This window comes from Numenius arquata, chromosome 18, assembly GCF_964106895.1.
Source record: "Numenius arquata chromosome 18, bNumArq3.hap1.1, whole genome shotgun sequence".
In the NCBI taxonomy this organism is placed as follows: domain Eukaryota; kingdom Metazoa; phylum Chordata; class Aves; order Charadriiformes; family Scolopacidae; genus Numenius; species Numenius arquata.
The window spans coordinates 11,283,708-11,304,913 of record NC_133593.1 but is presented as its reverse complement, the minus strand read 5'-3'; the positions used below and the strand labels follow the sequence as shown (position 1 = coordinate 11,304,913).

The window sequence follows — 21,206 nt, the reverse complement described above, 5'->3', positions numbered from 1 at the left end:
ACTCCGCTGCTTTTTAAAAAAAATAATAAAAAGGAGCCTTTCCAACCCGCCTGACGAGACAGACGGTGCACGAGAGCGCTGTTTTGAATGGTGACTTCCATAGGCGAGGCAACTGTCAGACCCTTCTCCGTTTGCCCACAAGCCATGGGTGGCAATCTCAGCACTGGCCGGGAAGCCTGGGCGAGGAGCAGCCTGGTGGGACGGTGCCCTCCATCCGTACGGGGAGATGTGACCGGGGGGGTCCACAAACCACCCGGAGCCCAGGAGGTGACCGCCATCGCCTTGGCACGCCGGGGTTCCCACGCCGAGCTGTGACCCACCCCGGCGGCGATGGCAGGGACGTGAAGGGCGTCGCTGCCCCAGTGGGGCGCGGAGGAAGGCGATGGCGTCCTGTGGCGGGATGTCACCGAGCCCCAATCCCTGCCCGTGCACCCCGCGCTCCGGAGGGGTTCCGCTCGGGGATCGGCGATGCTCCGGGGGCAGAGAGGGATGCGGCTCGGTCCTGCCCCACGGCAGAGCTCTGCCGTCCTGCTCCCGGTGCGGGGACATGGGGGACACTCCACCCCGCGCCCCCACCCGCGCCGTGGCCTCAGCCGCACCCACACCCCCCGTACGGGCTGTCCCCAGGCGGGGCGGCCCCCGCGGGACCCTCCCGGTGCCCGGAGGAGCGGGGCTCCACGCCCGGCCGAGGCGAGGAGCCGGGAGAAGCGGCGGGGCCAGGCCGCTGGGCTGCGGCCCTGACCGCCCGGCTCCGGAGGGGTCGGCCGGGCGGCCGCAACAGGCGCGGCCCCGCACCGGCCACCGGGCCCGGGCCCCAGCGGAGGCCGAACCGCCGGCACCCCCCGCCCGGCCCGGGGCTCGGGGCTGGGGGACGACCGCCGGCCCCACCGCACCGCTCAGCCCCGGCCCGGCCGCCCTCCCGCTCCCCGGCGGGGCCCGCCAGGCTCCGGGCCTCGGCCCGCGCAGGCCGGGAGGCGCCGCCCGCCCGCCCGCCCCGGCCCAGCCCGGCCCGGCCCGGCCCGACGCACAAAGAGCCCCGTCCCGCCTCCCCCTTACCGGCGGTCGGCGCCGCGCTGCGGGGGCGGCGGCGGGAAGCACCAGTCACGCCGGGAACCATGGAAAGCAGCCGGGACGGGAGACGTACGTGGCGGGCGGGCGGGGGCGGGGGCGGCCGCCGTGCCCGGCAGCTGGGGGCGGCGCGGCCGGGGCCGGGGCCGGGGCCGCCCGGGGGTGGGGGGGGGGGGGTTGGGGGGGGGGCGCTGGGAGCGGGGCCTAGCGGTGGCCGGGCCGAAATGCAGCGGGGACCGGGGGTCTCTTGGGGTCCGGGTGACACCCCTCCGCCCCCGCATCCCGACCTGTCCGTCCCCCCCCCCCCCCCAACCCCGGGCCGGGGGGTTTCCCCCTGGGGGCAGCGTGGCGGCCCGGCCGGAGGCCTCGGGGGGTCGGCACCGCCCGGTCCCCTCTGTCCCCATGGAGGGCTGAGCCATCGTCACCCCGGGTCTGGGGCCAGACAGCCCCTGAGGGGGGTCTGGGGGGGCTCAGGGTCCCCCCACCCTGCTCCCAGGCTTCCCCGGCTGCGGGACCGGGCACCTCTGGCCCCGGGCAGCCCCGGTGCCGGGTTTGGAGCAGCCTCCCGAGGAGAGCGTCCCACGGCTGGCGTTCTGTCTCCTCCGCAGCTCCCGAGCATCCCCGGCTCCTGGATTTCGGACCCCGCGGAGACGCGGGGTGAGGAAGAGGATGCACCGCTCCTGCCCCAAGGGCTGAACATGAGAGACGGATTATAACAAAGCATCACTTTGACCACAGATAGAAAGCAGCCGTCTCCGGTATCCAGCGCTCCGGCGGCTGACAGCTTGCAGCCATACCACAAAACAGCTCAGGACGGGAAGTGATCTCCTCGTACAAATTACAGGGGCCAATTTACACATGGCAAACACTTCCCGTTTTGCAGAGACCGGAGCGAGACCGCGATCGGCAGCGGCGTAAGGGCCCCCGCATCCCTCGTAGCTCTCCGGACACGCTGCGGGAGGAACACCCGCACCCTGCCTTGCCTGGGGAGCACGTCGGTGGGTGCCGCACCCCGAGCACGCGTTTGGGGTGGTCCAGAGCTCTCGCAGGACGGCCCTGGGCGCAGAGGTGTTTTTCCCCCAACTCAACGGTTTCCTCCGTGTCTGGCAGGTAAACGATCCTTAGCCTGGGTGACAATCCGTAAGGCTTTGACAAGGAACACAGGCGTCAGTGAGAGTGAAAACATTCGAGGCAAACCTTCAGCTTTCAGTGCGTACAAGTGCCACAACATTTGTTTTCCCAAAGTTAAACGCGGATCAGCGTCTCTTCTGTGACGTGACGCCGTGAGCTTTGCTGACTGCAGTCGCTTTTCCTAATCCAGGCTTGTTTCGGGGGAAAACGGGTGATTTTATCAAATATCTTTACTGTCCTTTGATATGGGTCTAAGCTGCTAACGAGGCTAGGAAGCAAAAAGAAATGGGAATAGAAATACACAACTATGAAGAATTCAAAATAGTGAATTTAATTCAGCCAGTTCCAGCTAAATTGATAATTCCCTGCAAAACAAACCGTGCACAGAAAACACAGAACACAGAATGCTTTTGCCTTGACAGCTGGTGAGTACGACTGAGGGAAGAGGTGAATGGAGTATTTCTGCCTTCTCTGAAACATGAAAGGTGCTGTACATTCTGAAAATGCCCCTTGGTTGGTTATTTTTTTACTAAATGGGTTGATTTGGGAGGTAGCTATTGGGAAGGCTTTGCCGGGAAAGCAGGGGTCCGTGCCCTGACACCAGCAGTAATTGCAGGTGCCCACGTTGAAATGTTTTACAAATGCCTCATTTTCACAAACTGTTTATGCTTCCTTAGAGAAAAAAAAAAAAAAACCAAACCAAAAAAAACCCCAGGGCTTTAGAAAAATGCCTCAAATTAGCCCAGAAACCTAAAGAACCAAAAAATTCTTATTATTATTTTTAAAAAATCCTAAACCTGGCTTTCCCAGCGGTCGTTACTTGGGCTGTGAGGTGAAGGCTCTGGCCAGCCCGCGGGGAGGGAGCAGCCCGGCTGGCTTTCTCTTAGCACTCAAATACTTTTTCCAAACCAATACCAAAAAAGGGTTGTTTCTAGGTCAGGACCTCAGTACTAAATTTTAACCAGGGGCCGAGAGTCGGATCTGAACACAGCTGTAGAATGGATTCGCCAGAGGAGCCTGGGCATTCTTTTTCTAATTAGAAAACAGTCATGGAGCCTTGCGCGTTTAAAGGTGAAAGCTATTTTTGACATAAAAATCAGCACGTAGTTCCTCTGTCATCCTTCAGTTGCCGCTCTGGAAGCTGCGAGCAAACGATCCGAAGACAAGCAAGAAGCATAAACACACTGAATTAAATAAATAGGTAGAAGGGGATCAAGTTTTAAGTTTTATTCTGCCCGACAATTAGGAGAGGAAGAGATTTATTTTTACACTGTTTATCCTAAAAGCACTGTTAAAAAGGTCCACTTAAGCACTGAAGCAGACCTCAAAGGCATTTAAAAACTTGAAGTGCTTTTAATAGCTGCCTTTTGAAAATACTGTTAAATCTATTTTTGAGATGGATAAACTGAGCCACCAATAGAGCGAGGCAGGAGTTTTTAGAAGGACCCAGCAGTGAGAAACTTCTCAACAACTCGGCTCCCTAAAATAAAAAAATAAATCAGAGCACTGGATGCTTTTAAAAGCCCGAGCCTTCTTTAAATCCAATTTTTTCCTTCCTTCCTTCTTTCTTTGGTGGGAATCTAACCCTGACGGCCTCGAAAATTAACCCCAGGCAGTTTGCGAAAATACGGCTCCGAGCGACTGTTTCTAAAATAAAAGCGAGGGCAGAGTGAGCAGAACTCGGCGGGCTTATGGCCACCAGCAAAGCCACCCACTAATCCCTCGGCAGCCCCGGCCCCTTTACGTAACCCGGGATTGCTGCAGCTCAAACAGCTTACTGGGGTTCGGGTGGTTTTCTTTAAACCTCTTGTGGACGAATGCGAACACATTCAATACTTTTTTTCTTTTCCTACTCTAAAGAAAAAGTTATCGTAAAAGGGGGGATATTTTATTTGTGAACAACGGCAAACAGAATTTAACCCGTACGCTGAGAATAACGTGTGATTTTCTCTCTCATCCCTGATTTTGACTGAAGAGAAATCTCCCCAATTTGTAACACTCAGGTGTAACTTTCCAATGGTAAGATATAGGTCAATCCCAAATTTCTCCTCGCCCCAGACACCCTCTGGAAGTGGCAGGGTGTTCCAAATAAAGGAAAAAACTAAAACTGGCCAAGGTGAAGCGTCTCTGGTTTCCTGGCAGCGTGGGTGGCTCTGCCGAAGGACTCGCTTCCCCGCGGCGCCGGGACCCGGGTGAGTTTTCCTGCCATTGATCTGTCCTGACTTTCCCCCAGTACAAATCTTTTCCAAGGCAAAAATTCAACTTTTAACAACTTTCAGTCAGTGTTTAGCCACAAACCTAATGCTGAATGCTTTATGGAAACTCAAGGAGTAAAAAAAAGAAAATAAACCCCCTCTTGAACTACTTGCAGTTGGAGCCCTGAATGGGCTGGATGTAAAACCCCCTCAAACCGAGGGCAGCAACAGCCTTCCCTGGATGTTGGACTGGATCCAGCTTAAAAGTTTCCACCAAATAAACTGGGCTAAGCGCATCAGCTGCATAGAAACTAACTGGGTGGAACAGGAGCATCTGTTCTTCGCGTCCACCCTTTTCTTAGAGTCTTAACTTGCCCGTGCCGCGGGGACACGAGTCGCCGGGCGAATCCCTCCTCGCTGCCGAGCTTTGCCCCCCTGTACCGCCGAGGAACAAGGCACCGCGCGTGGGATAAACTACTCCACCAGGTAGCTTTTCGTTCGTAAAAATAAAAATAAACCAAACCAAAAACCAGCTTAATGTATTTCATATGATGGCATTACAAAGCGAAATTAATGTCTGTATCGAGACAGCGGAGGAGCACACCTCGGAACCATTTATACACAGTACAAAGCAAATGTTTACCCAAGTACAAATGAAACAGGTTGACAATTAGCTAATGTAGCTTTTGTGGACATAAACCAGGTACAATCGAGCAGAACCAACATGAAATAAAAAAGGAAACAGCCCTTTTCCTAATCCCGTGCTAAGAGCACCATGGTTAGTGGTTTGGGAAGCCTCTGTCACGTTGAAAGATTTCCTCGCCGGTGTTTAATGTGTTTATTCTACGGCTACTCTGCCGGGAGAAAAATAACATCCGCAGGGCAGGCTAACCGGACAGAGGGACCCGCTGTCAATACTGCAGTAATTGACAACATACAATTAAGTCTCACACCTGTTTATTGTAAGTAATTCATAGATAACCACTTCTAGTACACATTTTCATAGCGGCTTTTAATGCTTTTGGGTTGATTTTTTTTAAGCTCCACCTAAGGGTAATCTCTGTAACTCACCAGATCCAGCGGGTTAAACCTACGATGTGACACGGGTGGCATCGCCACGGGTGACAGAGACACAGGTGACAAGAGATGGCTTGGAAACTACACGTCCCACATGCGGGGCTGGCTCTGGGCTGGGGGGAGAGGGGGGCTTGCTGGGGGGCACTGGCCTCACATGCCTCCTTTGGGGCTCGGCCCCCACCATGCAGCTCCCTGCACCCAACGCTCCACACAGTGCAAAAACGAAGACCTCGACACAGCTGGAGTAAGAACAGTGGTAACAAAGTCATAGCTACATATTCTTCTCTACATTTTTGTTTATTGAGACAAACTAATTAAAAGGCACAAACATAGGGCATATGTTTACATGGACATTATAACAAACATATACATTAAAAGTGTAGGAATGTGTTTCCTTTCTGCTAAACAGAAAGTTCCTAAGCTTTTATATATACAAAAGTTGTACAATTTGATGTCCTAAAGTACAAAAGATCATTTATAAAATTATTTTACACTAAGCTCTATTTTTATTTTATTTTTTTTTTGTTTGTTTTTTTGTTTGTTTGTTTTACTATGTAGTCCAAGCCCCTAGAACAGTTTCATGTAATGATACAGATACCTGTCACCTGGGCCAGCAGCCCTGGCAGCCGCTGCTCGCGCTGGCACGGCCGGGTGGGAACGGAAGCGGTCCTTTTTGCCTAGTCGGTCCTGCTAGCACTCTGTGAAAATGCGCACACGCTAATCTCCATAGCTGTCAACTTCATTAAGATAAAAACACCTCGACTGCAATTTTATTTTATTTTATTATTATTTTTTTTTCTTTTTAATGTAGAGTCTTGGGTTTAGGGTGGTTTTTTTTTTTTTAAACAAAGTTTTAAAAAGGTGAATATGTGACATGATAGTCTAAAAAGTATATCTGTTTCCCTAGATTTTTGCTTTCTACTTTATGTACAGATAAACAGGTTAAGAAATAAAAAGCACATGTAGCTTAAACATGTGTGACCATTTGTGGAGAAGTTCTGGACTGGGCAGTTGGAACCATCACCCCAGAACTCCCACAAACTGATAGAAATGTGTTAACACAATAGAAGAATAACGTAAAAATGATGATGTTTGCAAATATTTACAAAGTTGAACAGATTTGCACAACACTTGATTAAGAAATAGGGGAGAAATTAAAAGACGCGCTCTGCTTGTCCTGGAGGGGCATCCTACCTAGTTAGTGGTTAGAATAAAAACTGTATACAATTTAATATAAGACAAAACTTCTAGTGAACAACTAACACGTCTGTCCCCTGCTGTAACACCAGCAGGCTCTGACTGGGAGGCAGAGGGCATAAAAATCATACCCGGTGCCTCCAGAATCTTCCAGCTTAAAGCAATTATTTCTTAAGTTTCAAAGCACTCCTTTTGCTCCTAGGTAAGAGTCCCATAGGGGTCTGACTGCTCAGAGACCATGTTTACAGACATCTCGACTCCTCTTCTGTCAGCCATGGCTGTTTCTCACCAAACAATAACAGTTTTTTTTAAAAAAAAATGTTGACTACAATGCTATATTCCCTTAGGGTAATATGTTGGGTAATATTTACATCTCCAAATATCAGGTCACAATCCCTATTATATGTTGAAGTTAGAATGATAATTTATCATATGCTTTGCATATCAGAGCTGGTATCACCTTTCCCATAGGGAATGCTGCCTGAAATTATCATATTCCCAAAGGTAAAATGCATATTTTCTCCAAAATGCATTTTTTTTTTTAAATGACAACATTGTAATGCATTTACTCATAAAAAAAAAAAAAAACAAAAAAAAAACATCAACACAGACAAAGATTCTACACTAGCTCAGAAACAGTGGACTTAATGACTGTTAAAATTAGCCATCCACCCTGTTAAAGATACAGAGGGGTCTTTGCTAGTGTTTAGATTAAAATAATTTTCTAAGTTATAATTTGGGGGATAAAACATAAAACTGTTTTTTAATAACTTTTTTTTTTTCTTTAAAAAACTCTGGCAAATAAGTATCTGCTCTAATTCAGCATCAGTCAGCTACAAGGTAAAACTTACTTTAAATGAAGTGCTCCAGTGAAACTCAAGTTTGAACCATATGAGCCAAATCAACAGGGGAAGATGCTACTACGGTCTCTGATGGTGCATGTTGCCCCAGTGTCTTAGTCTGAATTTATTATTAACAAAAAAAAAACCAAAAACAAAACAAAAAAAAAAACCAACAGGAAAAAAAAAAAAAAGCCCAACCAAACAAAACCCAGAAAAGAACTGCTGGTAAGGATTCCATTTTAATCCTTTTTAATACTGTTTAGAAATTCTTTACCAGGGAGGAGACGTGGGCAAGGCCTGGGGCAGGAAAGGCATGCTCTCTACCGGTCTCATGGCTATATTTAAGGGACCAGCCAACGTCATCGGGGTGGGGAGGTTCATGGGAGATGTTATAGTGACTGGATGCGCTATATTCACTGGAGCGGTTACTGGGGTGGGTAAATTGACTGGTGTGGTGAGCGTTAATGGAGATGTCATGGATAATGGACTTGTTATAGTTACAGGATGCCCTAAGTTCATCGGACTGGATATATTAACTGCACTTGATACATTTACTGGACTTCTCATGCTCATTGCAGCTGCCACTGTGACTGGGTTTGTGATAGTCCCAGAAGCCACAGAGGACGTTATATTGAATGGAGTAGTAAGAGTCACAGGCGTAGTAGCAGCAGTGGAGGTTTGGCACAAGTTAGCAGCTTCTAAAAATGAGACATAAAAAGACAAAAAGTTTTTAACACATAAAAAACCATGGACAAGATTTAAAATAAAAAATAATAAAAAAAAAACCAACCAGAAACAAAAACCAAACAAGAACAGGTACAAATTCTGGAATATTTTTCTTTAGGAATTATTAGTAAGTTAAAACTGTTAACATTCTATAGCCTATAAGAAATACAAACTCTCATGCAGTTCATTTCAATTCAATATTTTTTTTTTCCTGAGAAGTCAAGCGAGGTTGTCTTACAAAGAGGGTTTCCATGTTCATAAAAACAGTATCGTACAATCAAAAAAATCCTCCCAAGAGGAACATTATAAATAGAGGAGAGAGTGTACATACCGAATGGTACGTACTCTATAGCCTTCTCAAAGGTGAACTGACATTCTGTGAAGGTTTTAAAAAGTCATTATTAGGGACTGATAAGCAAAGCTCGTTTCAATATTTACCTGCTTATTTCAGTCTTAATTATTGCTAGTAAATCTTTCCACTGATCACCATACTTCTACTTAGCAATTTTCAAGGCTACCCATCTATCGATCCCCATCATCTCCTCAGCTTTCACGTAAGCTACAGCTCCACACCAAGTTGTTTTGCGGGGTTTTGGGTTGGTTTGGGGTTATTTTTACTGTGTTTAGCAGTAAGCAGGAATGCAGTGCCTGGGGGGAGCGGGAGGTTGGCTGGGCATCCATCAGCACCACCTGCCGGCTGCCCGCACCAGAGGGCTCCGAAAACACAGGCGGGTAAAGGGAAGGGAAAATTCCTGGAGAAACCGATACGAAAAAAAAAATAAAAAAAATTCTCCATCAACATTACGGCACTTCTAAGTCATGTCTTATTCCACATTTGTAGGGTAGGACACCAAGCTCAGTCTACACCCACGTTTCAGGAGGTAAGCCAGGAGCAAAGAGTCCACTCTTGCCACTGGGGCAATACAAATGTACCAAGACAGAGTTAACTTTGAAAGCAACATTAGCCCCATTCAAGGGTTACTGTTGGTTCTTCAAAGTCCATATCTAGGAGGGGTGGAAAGGAAGGGAAAGAGTAAAAAAAAAAAAAATAAATTGTGAAAACAAATAGTCTTAGACTAAAAAAATTCCATCTGGTGTTGTAAAGGCAACACAAGGGGTGGCACTAGCAGAGGAGAACCAGCGTGGAAGAGCAGCCCGGAGGCATGGCACTGACTGGTCTAGCTTCACCTTCCAGTACAGCAATAAGCAAAGACACAGCCCACCCCACACCCCTGCCCCAATTAAATTAAGCTAATATCATCAATTTGACAACACCCACCCACCTCCCTGACCCACCGTTCTGTCCAAACCCACCGTTTCTGTTATAGCATATTCAATGATTTCAATAACAAAGGGAGGGAAGAGGGAACAAGACACTGGGAGGAGCGAATCTCAGAGATTTTCTAAATCTGACACCCGTTTGCTTTATCGATTCAGTGGCCTGATGATATTCAATGTTTCTCTTATCACTACATTTTAACATGAATAAGCTGTTTCTATGCTGACTGATCAGAGAATTCAATTCAATTGGAATAACAATCAAGGCGAAAGGAGCTAGCAGGCTAATACCCAAACAAGACCTAGAAAAGAAAAAAAGAGTGAAGAAACTGAAAGGAAGTTTAGGAGAAAAGGGGAAAAAAAAAAAAAAAAGGTGAGTCAAAATCATTTATTACTAAAAGCAGCCGGTGAAAAACAGTAAGTGGTCACTGAGAATTTCTTCTAAAACATGTAATCCAGGAGAGTCACACGACAGGCATTAGAAATCAGACTGTTGTAAAAGAAAAAGCTAGCGGTAACGGGAGACTTTCAACTACTATAACTCCTAGCGATGCTAAATCGAAGCAATCTATTCCTTAGAAAATGACACATGGACCAAGAGCAGGAAGCCATTCTACTTCAACTACAGCAGCACAGGGATAGGTAAGCTCTGCGTTAGCAATAATGGAAAACACAACCACTTCTTAGTTAATTTTGTAATGAAAAAAACCACACCAGAGATAGAAAAGTAAGTTCTAAGAGCTCCAGAAAACTACGCAAAGCCAGTTACATGACGATAAGGCAAATGGAGTAAACTGGAAGAGAAAAGGTGAAAGGGACACAGAAAGCACCCACATGCCAACTGATAATGATGCAACAGAGGGTGGTGTGTGTGTATATATACATAGATATATATATGCACACAAGTTAACAACCGGTAAATATGCATAAACACAGCTAAAAACCACATGCAAGTCAAAAAGCACACTCTTGCCTTGGAGCAGACACAAACATCCCTTTATAATTGATGACTGCTACGTACACACTCAAGCACGGAGACCAAAGGGAAGTAAGTAACGAGGAGTTCATTTACAACAGCCTAATTTCGGTCGTGTTACCCTCCTGCTACTTTTTAGCTACGACTTCTAACATCGAGAATGCAACTCTCATCCTTTCCTGACATCTTAAACCCCCTGTGTAACTGTCAACTCCAGTATCTTATAAAACCAGGACCGTAAGTAGTGGTTTGCTTTACCTTTCTTCCTTGCTTTGACGGCCTCTTCCCATAATCTCAGGGTCTCTACCTGCTTTCCAGGCCAACTTGTAACGTGTTGCTGCTGCTGCTGTTGCTGCTGCTGCTGTTGTTGTTGCTGCTGCTGTTGCTGCTGCTGCTGCTGTTGCTGTTGTTGCTGCTGCTGCTGCTGTTGCTGCTGCTGCTGCTGCTTCTGATTGCTGGTCTCTTCACTCATGCATGCTATGCCAATTAAGTAAGAACACAAATTCACCTTGAAAAGTTACTGTTTTTCTGCTGAGATGACAAAGGCGTCTTCCATAGTGTGTGGAATCGCACAGGATTCCAAGAGCAAAAGTCACAGAGGTGTTTAAAACCACGTAATTAATTCTGCGCTTTATAAAACTACTTTTCCAAGATCTAAAGACCAAAAATATAAGTCAGGAACATCTGCTTTCACTGCCAAAAATGAACTTAGTTTCTGATTATTTTGTTTGTGTTTTAGGAAGAATGAAATCTAAGACTACAGAGGGTCTCTAGAATTTCACTTTTTCTAAAACTCAACTCCATTTTAAAAAAAAAAAAAAAAAAGCCTGTTTACTTTTTACTTGCTTTTACTTTCTACTGCAAGTATGACTGAAAATGTTCAGTTTACCTTTACATCCCAGAACAGCATGTTACTACTCTGGCCACGTTACAGCTCATCACTTCCACCTCTAACAAGTGCCGTAAATGCCCCACGTGAACCGGCTCAGCACCACCCAACTGGCCTGGGGAGGCAGAGCTGTAACCCTAGACCTTGAAAACTACTTCACATCCAAAATTCGTATTAAGCTCAACAATCGGGCATTTTAGACATGCCCAGTACCTTCTAATTAGCCAGAAGTAACAAGAACTGTGAAGATGTTGTGAATTAATACTGTTTAAAAGGCTTTAAGGACAAAGTTTCTAAAGACATTCCTCTGAAAACCCATCTTCTATCACTAACCATGAGGGTTAACTTAACTTATAGGTATTTTAACAGGGAAAATCTGAAAGTCAGGTCTTCATTTGCCTACTAGGCACTCCCAGGTTCAGGCTTCAGCACTTTCACAGAGTTAAAGTCTAGAAGGAACTATTACAAACATCTCATCTGAACTCCTGCACAACACCAATTAAATGCCATTAATGCCCAAAACGTATCAGATCCGGATTTAAATGCTTTTCTTGTCAGTTCCTGCCAGAGGGAGGAATCCCTGAGTCCCAGGGGCAAAGCTCAGAGAAATCTTTCTCCTAATTTTGATGAGCTTTAGATGAGGCTTCAAACCTGAAACTTGGCAGACCTCAGCAGCTCTTAAATATCCTAAAATCTCCAGAATTATCTGTTGGACTTTTAGGCCTGTACCGTTCAGGAAGTAGCACTGTACTTAGAAGCTGAGAAGACTTGGGAACTAATTCTCACAAACTGCAGGGCATTCCTGAGGGATAAGAGCACAGTCTAGCAGCAAACCCATTCCACATAACGCCAATTCTTGAGCTGAAGAAGATCCTCTTATCAAATATCTGTTTTTAATAGGTGGGAATACCCAGCCTGATGGGTACGTTTCTGCATTCTAACGTAATCAAAGGCAATTCCCTTTGCAAACACATTGTTATTAGAAATGTTTTTAAAACGTTCACCTACTTTTATTGATGCCTTGTTTACAGGTATTACAGTTGATACTTTGGCTCTGCCCGTGTGTCTTTAAGTGGCTGGTGATATATGCTGCACTCAGAAGTTTACCACAGATATTACACGATACCTTTCCTTCATGGCGCACCATGTGTGTCCGCAGTCTGTCTTTGGTGGCAAAGGCAGCAGTGCACGTCTACATGAAGAACAACAGTTACACTTGAAGTGCAGACAGCGTTGGTACAGTACAAATTCCACGCCCACTCTAAGCCGATTTTACCTTACAGATGCAAACAGCATCCTAAGCATATTGACAAGTTTTACCTCTATTTATACAAAATCCAAAATCAGACTGCTAAACAGAGACTGAAAATGAAACTGGCTTCTGAGACTTCTTTAACTTTCTTATAATAGCGGGTTGCCTTACCTACCAAAGCAAGAGAGGGCTTATAAAAAAACCCCAGAACAGGCAAAGTTGTTCTCTGATACAATGCTACTGTACAAATAGGAACTTGATATCTTAAATTGCTCAATTACTTCTGTTCCCGTCCAAATCGGAACAAGGAAACAAACCCTTTCGCTAACGCTCTTCTTTTTACACAAGACTTTTATTTAATATGATGAGTCATTAAAACACAGGTTGGAACAGGCATGGATATTCCAAGTGAAATAGTTGATTGTCTGGGGGCAGTCGAGTTATTTCTCTTATACTCAGTCATCAACTTTTGACAATTTGCTTTCAGCTTCCAGCAAAGTAACGGATCCAGAATGAACTATTCCAATCCATTTTAAATGGATATACTGAGAAACACATTGAACTTAATTTAAATATGCTGAAAAACACACTGCACACGTTACTCCAGTAATCAGCATTGAGCTGAGGACGCTGTTACAATCCTGCTACTAAGTTAAGCATATCATAAAACAGCGCATCTATGTTATTCTCCAAGAAAGCAAAAAGCCTCTAAGCTTCCTAAAGAAGTAACCACAGCCTCCTTTGAAACTGCCTCTACGCTTACATCACAACTACAGTGCTGTAGGTATGTAAGGAGGATGTGACTTTATTCCTAAACGTGCTTTTCAGAGAAAAGTCCAGGAGCAAACACATTTCTAGAATGATTATTCACCTGAGATTCTAATGATACAACAACATATTATTCTCAATAAATCATTTTAGCCCTTACTTGGCATTTGAAGGGTCTCTCTGTTGAGTGAACATGTTTAACGTGACAGCTTAAATGATCAGGCCTGCGAAAAAAGAGAGGAACAGACAAGAAAACACATTCTTTTACAAATCCATAGCAAGGACACCTTGGCCGGCGGTGCTGAACACTGCCCTGACGACCCCACCTCCCCCTGCGCGGCAAGAATAGAGACACCCCCCTTCCCCACGCAGTGGTTTCAGCTCCAGTAACACACAGTTACGCTGAGCCCCAACCTGCGCTTTAAAACTTCTCCATGTTCTTCTTACACACCTGAACACGGTACGTTTGGCCGTACAGTGTGTAAAGGTGACATTAACAGCTCTAAAGGGTGAGTTTTTCTCTGTTGCAAGCAGAGAGACAAACACAGGCAGCAGCACTGCGAGCTCCCCCGCAATGCTCCGTCTGTACCCCCAACCCTGCTCCGAGACACGGAGACGCTTCCCTGCCGTGCCCCGTTCGGTCATCGACCTTTGCAAAGGGGCTCCGCGGTCACCACCAGTGACACAGACGCGTGTCCTACGGGACCCGGATGAGGTCGCGACATCATTTCAAAACATTGTGCTAAAAGCGCGACCGCTTTTGGCCACCGCCAATGTGGCTCGGATCGAGACCCACGCCCTAGAGGTAAACAATGCTCTTTATCCCCTCACCAATCTTCTAAGATGTCAGGTTCTCCTAGCCCCTGGCTATGATAGCTTAACCCTTCTTGGTTATGAAAAGCCAACACTTGAGCTCGCCTGGGATTTTCTACATGGTACCTCGAGAAGCCTTTTCCACAAACACCACAGGTGTACGGTTTCGTGATGCCACCTTCGTGGGACCTCACATGGTAGGTCATGCGATCCTTTCTCTTGAAGCGCTGATTGCAAATTGGACATTCAAAGGGTTTTTCATCTGAGTGGGACAGCTTGTGCCGGTTGAGGTGGTAGACGTCCCTGAAGGCCTTTCCGCACATCTCACAAGCGTGGTTCTTCTTAACGGGCTTGCTGGGCTTCTTCACCGTCTGAGTCACTGGCATGGCCGTGGCGCCGGCAGTACTGCTGGGGTTGGTGGCAGAGGAAGACGTAGTGACTGTGGACAGGATGCCCGCGATAGTCGAAACCAATGAACTTCGGCTGTTGTCACCAGCGATGGTCGAGATAAGGGGCACCATTGTGGTGGGAGTTTTCTTTGGCCGTGACACTAACTTTATCCCTGTGTGGCAGGACTCGTGACGCCTCAAATGGTAGCTGTCCCTGAAAGCTTTGCTGCAGTAAGTGCACACAAAGGAGGTTTTAGGTTTTTCCTTTTTAATCCCAACAATAGCATCCTTTAATGTTTCTGGTGCAGGCTGAGGTTTCTGCGTTATTGGTAAGGGCAGAATCGGCTTCTGATCGGGTGGCTCAACAGCAGAGCTCAGGAGAGGCAACAAACTGTTCTGTGCTGCCTGCTGTTGGTGATGGGAGGCTTCGTGTGCCTAAAACCAAACAGTCACACTTAAATTCTATCGACGGGCTGCTCGCTCGGACACGGTGAGAACATTTACAAACGACAGGAAAGCACATTCTTAGACCGAAAGCCATTGAAGCAACGGCTGGAAAGTGTTACATGATTTGGTTTTTTGGACAGGATAAACCGCTCGCGCTGCGCAGAGGCTGTGGGAAGTGTAGGAAGGCACGCATCAGAACAAGCAAATAATTATTAAGTTTCCGGAGGGCAACATTTCTTTATGGAAAACAACTAGGTGCTTGTCAGATCTTTTACTAACACGGCGTTTGATCTTTACATAACAGATAACTTGTTTTGCTAATGATCGTATCAGATGCCACCTTGGGACTATCTTTGGAGCGTATGAATGTACCAATGGGAGTTGCAAAATAACGCCCCACCTTTAAGCCCAGCTTAGTGCAGGTTGAGAATCAAACTGCAGCCAGAGAGAGCCAGGATGCGATAAGGCTTCTTATTTAAACAACGCGTTCATACCAGCGTGTTAGCACTGAAACCAAAGCAACCTGAATCGAGAGCCGGCTAAAGCCACATTTCTATATTTAGCAGGTTCCCGCCGCATTTATACACTGACCACTGCGCTCTCTGCGTCTGGAAACTAATAAGAATAGCGGCATGTTCTTTTTCTCTTCGTCAGCAGCTGCTCTGAGGTAGGAAGAGAAGCCAATCGATAAGCACCGGTAGACACCTAGAGATGCTGGAGAACACAGTTGGGGAGGGGGGTTCAAAACAGCCCATACCACCCAGAATCGGTGGGAAAAGTTAAAAGAGAAGGGAACTCCCCCCAGAACATGCCAAGCTCCGCTCAGCTGAGCTGCTACGCGCTGCTCTACGTCCCGCTTGCGTTAGGCGTTGTTTATTCTAAGGCAGAAAACACTGTTATTAAAACTCCTCCAGTCGGACTGGGACAAACCCCTAGCAGATACAATTTTGAAGTGGTTTAGAAACCACACAGAGCAATTCAGCCTAATGGAGCATTAAAATAAATCACTCCAGCACCTTAAGCCAGTTTAAGCGCATCTGTATTCAAGATGTGCCTCGGTCTCATCAGGCCAGTTTTAAATCACTCTCGTTAATAACGCAGCGTCCCAGGGCTGAAGCCGAGTTTGGGGAATCTTGTGTTCCCGTTAGATCGGCACCGTGGCCTTCCAGGACTGCTTCCCTGCGCTCTCCTTCGCTACATAACACAACTCCAGGCTGCAAGAGCCGAATAAGACACTCTGCTCAGCCTGCAACCCCCAACTCGTCTCATTTTATGTTGGTGGAGGATGGACAACTTCACGCAACGCACTCTTCCTACATCAATCTGCCTCATCTCATCCTCTGGAGAAGTCACTATTTCTAGAAGCTCACTTTGGGACTTCTTCTTAGTTGCATCTGAGCTCCGGACACTTTGCCTGGCAGCAAAAGTACAGCCACCTAGGTGTGACTGTCCCTCGGCCACAGACCGGCTCCACTCACCTCCTGCCACCGCACAAGCCCTGTATCGCTTCAGCCACTCATTTTTCAGGAGCGCGACACTGGTGATCTTTGGATAAAAGCCACCGGTGGCTACAAACACCAACCCACGTGGCTATGAATACGTGCTCCCTAACACTCCAAGCCTCTCTGACAGGAAAACGCTTTACGAGAGAAAGCCTGGATTCGGGGTGATAACAGGAGACAAAACTTGTGGGAATCATTAGGAGCCAGACCAGCCCGTCCAGTTTTATCTGCATTTTACGTCCCATCCGTGCCGGAGCTCAGGATGCAACAGGTAAATGAAGATCCCCACCCCGCACCGGCCACAGCAGCCACCTCAAACAGCCCAAGGGGCCGGACTGCAGAAACGGTGGCCAAAAAGGCAAAGGCAGAACTCTCCCAGAGGCCACACTGCTAAATCAGGGCACGGCACCACCTCCGGCTTCTCCCTTAAAACTTCTGCCTGACTTCGGTGACAACCACAGATTTTCAACCATTTATTTCCCATGTTTTTAAGAAGCGATGGAGACATCTACATCGCATAAGAAGAATGCAGTAGGTACAATACACGCGGAAAGTACAATATTAAGCAAGTTGTGTGCTTAAATACAATTTTAATTAAAAAAATTCCAAAATGTTTTACAGCCAACTTTAAATAAGCAGAAAACAATGTTGTTAAACTGCATGAGAAGACACTTAAGAGCACCTAAGGATAGCTCCAGAGATACAGTTTCAAAGGCAGAGCTAGCAGATCGGATAATAGAGAGCCCAAATCCTTTGGACCAGGTTCAAACTTACGCAGTTTATGGATATTTTTAAGACTTAAAAGAATCATCAGCACTTCGAGGTAACGATGCACTTATTCCTACGCAACCGTTAAGGGACGGTGGACATAAAACAATGTATATTCATAAGGCTACAGGCTACGAAGCCGCTGCTTATATAATTCCGCTTATCTGGGTTCCCAGTGAGCCGGTGTTATGAGCAGCGCCATCTCTCTAACCACCCTCTGCAACAAGCGCTATTCCTCACTTTCCGAGGGCTGCCGGCATCAAAGCCTTTTTAAAAAAAAAAAAAAAAAAAAAGGATCAGGCAGTATTTTTTTTTTTATTTTTTTTGAACTGGCTGTGGGAGAAGGGGAGGCAGCACCTGCTGCACGCCTCTCGCCAGTCATTTCATTCCGGCACAGAGCAGGGTTTTACTTGACCCAGCATTAACGTCAAGTCAACATTTTTGCGATATTTTCGTCATCCGGGACAGGCTCTCCTGCAAAATACCCTTCTTCTAGCACTTATTTTTTTTTTTTCCTCTTCTGGGGGGCAGTAAACAAAAAAAAACCCAACCTGTAATTGGTGACCCGGAGTGGTAGGATGCGGCATTGTGAACTTCCAATGCCAGAGGCTAAAATATTTTTGCGCTCCAGCCTTAATGTGAGAGCAACAAATTAGCATGAGTCATATCTTGAACACTCCATTTGATGGATGATTCCTCCTCACATTAACAGATACAACTTTCACTTTCCCAGCAGATACTAAAAGTGGTTTTCAAAATATGCATTTCAGGGACTAATAATATCCAAACAAGAACCGCTTATTCAGTCTCACAAGCGTTGCTTTAAAAAGACACAATTCATCCAAACGCCACCTAAACACAATCAAACAACTTTATTTGGCAAGAGCAATTGACAGTCCCGGATCCCATTGCTCGGGAGACTAAAATTAAGACATTGCAACCTCCTCTAAAAACGTTTTGCTAAAAATGACAACTTTACACACCGCGGATTGAGCCGTCCCTTAGAAATCCTGTCACAGCTGAAAAACACGCGCTTGGCAAAACTCCCCCCCTCCCCCCCGAAGGAGGAGTGTGTATATTCAGTCGCTTGCATTTGTGATTTAACTGAAAATTAAATATTAGGAGGGGGGCCGGGAGGGGCTTTTAAATCCACTTTTTATTCCTAGTGTTAACTATTCGGTTGGATCTTGACTGACACGCTGTTGGGGAGAATGGGAAGAAGAAAAACTTAAAAGTCACATCCAGGAGTATCTTAACAGCACTTTCCGCTGGGTGCGTTAGGATGCTCGCACCCTAAATCCTCGGTTTTAACAAAATGACTCAAGAAACAATATTCAGCATTTATTATGAGGTCTTAAGAGTTTTATTATTTTGGGGGGGGGGGGGGGGGGGGCGGGGTGGAAGAAAAAAAAAATCAGAGGAAAATTTCCACGTCACAGCTTTATGAAGATGCTTCCAAGTGGCACATAGCTGAGTACGTTAGGAAAGTGAACTGCTGACTCCTTAATTAAAAGCAGCGAAGCCTACTCCTAAATCAAAGCGTGACATCGCTATTTCAAAATACAGTACTCTTCAAAAAAATAGAGGCGAGCAGCAAGAAGCTGGACACGTACTTGAAAGTATTACTTGGCGTTTTGTTAGGGAGGTTGCTGCAATACCATAGTGCCAGCCTACAAATAATTTCCCCTCCAAAACTCCCATCTGCGAGGCAGGAAAGCGATAAACCAGCCCCAACTCGGAGGGAGATGGCCCTAAACTAAGGAGATTAACTTCTTAGCGTGAAGTTTCCTATGTGCCAATCACAACTGCCCACTAGAGTGAGAAATAATTCACAAGACCTCAGCCAAACTCCATGGCATCACCCGCCTCCATCACCAAAAGGCGGAAAAACCCAGCGCCCGGCTCCCAGTACCGGCACCCCGGAACATTCCCGGCGTGTTTTGGGAGGCAAAAGCACCCGGGCGAGGGACTGACTCATCCCTCGGGACTCGCAAAGGAATAATTTTTCCTCTCTAAAGGAACGGGGCTCGCTCCTGGTGGATTTTATTCATTCAACTCAGGTTTTTGAACTCGTGTCACGGGTTGGGTTTGGGTTTAATTCCGAGGAGGACAGTGAGTAAGCGAGTGACGGCCGCCGGGAACGTGCAGAGAGGATTATTTTACCTTGAGAAAGGTGATGTGTGGGGCTTTTTTTTTTTTTTTTTTCTTTTTTTGCTGCTGCTGCAATTCCGTATTTTATGTTTTCAAGCTCAAAAAGAGCAGGAGGCATCAGAAAACAACCCGGCGTGAAAGGGCTCGGCTCACAAAAGCCAGGGGAGGAATTATTTTTTTTTAAATTTTTTTTTTTTTTGGGTACACTGGATTTTCTTCGGAATTACATAAACAGCGGTGGTTTTAAGTCAGTCTTTCGCAGACAGAAGGGGGGAAAATTGTGACTCAGTTGGCAAAGGGAGGGGTTGCACGCTCTACCGTCCCTATTCCTCCCTGTTACCGTTAGCATTTCGCCAGTTTTTACAGAAATCCGGCCCGCTCGCGTCCTATTTTAAAAGAAAACAAGCTCCCTCGTCACCCGGCCCCTGAGTCAGGCTGTTTAAAGAGGGATTAATTTATTCTCCCAGACACGGTGTTTGTTCCATCGGGGTTTTGTTAGAGCCCGGTGGAACGGCAGGGTTGGGGTTTTTTTGTTTTGTTTTGTTTTTTTTTCTTCTTGGCGGGCGGAGAGAAAAACAAGCAAAAATAAATAAATAAATTAATTAAAAAAAGCTTTTTTGGTGGAAAGAGAAAAAATAAAAAATAAGAAAAATAAATAAAATATAAACATATAAACACTGCCCCCTTTTTTTTTTTTTTAAATAATAATAAATAAATAAAAGGAAAAACACTGCGGGGCGGCGGCGGGCAAGGCGGGCGGGGAGAAAGTGCAGGAGGGAGCGCAGGGAGCAGCGGGGCCGGGCAGCCGCTGCCCCGGGCGGGCCGGGCCGGGCCGGGCCCCGCCGCCGCCGCGGGCCGGGCCGGGGGAGGCGGGCGGGAGGCCGGGCGGCGGCGCTGACTGACAGCCCCGGCCTAGCGGGGAGCCCGGCGGGCGGCCGCCCGCCCGCGGCCGCTGAGGGGAGGGGGGGGAGCGCGGGCAGCGCCGGCCGCCGCGGGGCCTCACCTGAAAGAGGAACGCGGTCCAGTTGGCCTCCATGGCGGGGGCGTCCCGGCCCTCGGCGGGCGGTGGTGGCGGCTCCGGCGGCGCGGTCCCCCTCTCCCTCCCCCGGGCCCCAGCTACATGGAGCCGACAACAAAGCGGCGGCGGCGGCGGCGGCTCAACATGGCAGCGCCGAGCGGCCGCTTCCGCTAACCTCCGGGCTGCACCACTGCGGCCCAGAGGGGGGAGGCGGCGGCGCGGCGGCCCGGCGGGGCGGCGCGGGCCCGGGCCGCCGCGGCGCCGCCCCCGCCGCTCCCTTCGCCTCGGGGCGGACGGCGGAGCCGGGGCGGCGCGGCGGGGCGGCGGGACGGGCGGGGGGGCCGGGGCGGCACGGCGGGCCGGCCGCCCCCCCCGCGGGGCTGGCAATGGGCCGGTCCCGGGCTGAGGGAAGCCGAGGCGAGCTGTGGCGAGAGAAGATGGAGGAGCGGGGCGAGGTGGCCAGGGCCGCCGCCGTCGCCGCCTCACCGCGGCCCGGCCCGGCCCGCGGCGCCCGCCCTTCCCTTCTCCCCTCCCCGCCCGCCCGCCGCCCCCGCCCGCCGCGCAGGGAGGGAGCCGCGGGGGCGGCGGGGGGCGGCTTCGCCCGCGGGTGCGGGCGGGCGGAGGCAGCGCTGGGACCCGCCGGGGGGGGGGGGCCGGGCGGGGAAGCGGAGCCGACCCGGGGGTCACCCGGCGCCGCGCCGACCTCGGCCCACCCGGGG

General features: G+C 48.3%; 1 protein-coding gene across 3 annotated transcripts; it reads right to left on the bottom strand.

Moving 5' to 3' along the window:
- Nucleotides 1-5,754: 5,754 nt before the first annotated feature.
- Nucleotides 5,755-20,640, bottom strand: VEZF1 (vascular endothelial zinc finger 1). Of its 3 annotated transcripts, none has more exons than XM_074160591.1 (7): nt 20,473-20,640; nt 14,339-15,036; nt 13,560-13,623; nt 12,388-12,571; nt 10,749-10,967; nt 8,568-8,612; nt 5,755-8,208 (listed from the first exon to the last, which is right to left on the bottom strand). In XM_074160591.1, exons 1-7 carry the CDS (start codon nt 20,503-20,505, stop codon nt 7,781-7,783), a joined length of 1,671 nt encoding a protein of 556 aa, XP_074016692.1. In that variant the 5' UTR covers nt 20,506-20,640; the 3' UTR covers nt 5,755-7,780. The 3 variants fall into 3 exon arrangements, with proteins under 3 accessions (XP_074016692.1, XP_074016691.1, XP_074016693.1); XM_074160590.1 differs by having other exon boundaries at nt 14,231-15,036; nt 20,473-20,505; XM_074160592.1 differs by lacking the exon at nt 8,568-8,612 and having other exon boundaries at nt 6,285-8,208; nt 20,473-20,518.
- Between the last annotated feature and the right edge of the window lie 566 nt (nt 20,641-21,206).

Coding starts and splice junctions, on each gene's coding strand:
- VEZF1 (XM_074160590.1), bottom strand. CDS start 20,505: ATGGAGGCCAACTGGACCGCGTTCCTCTTTCAG. Junction 15,037..20,472: donor GGACCGCGTTCCTCTTTCAG/GTGAGGCCCCGC, acceptor GTTTGGTTTTAG/GCACACGAAGCCTCCCATCA. Junction 8,209..8,567: donor TATAGAGTACGTACCATTCG/GTATGTACACTC, acceptor TCTCATTTTTAG/AAGCTGCTAACTTGTGCCAA.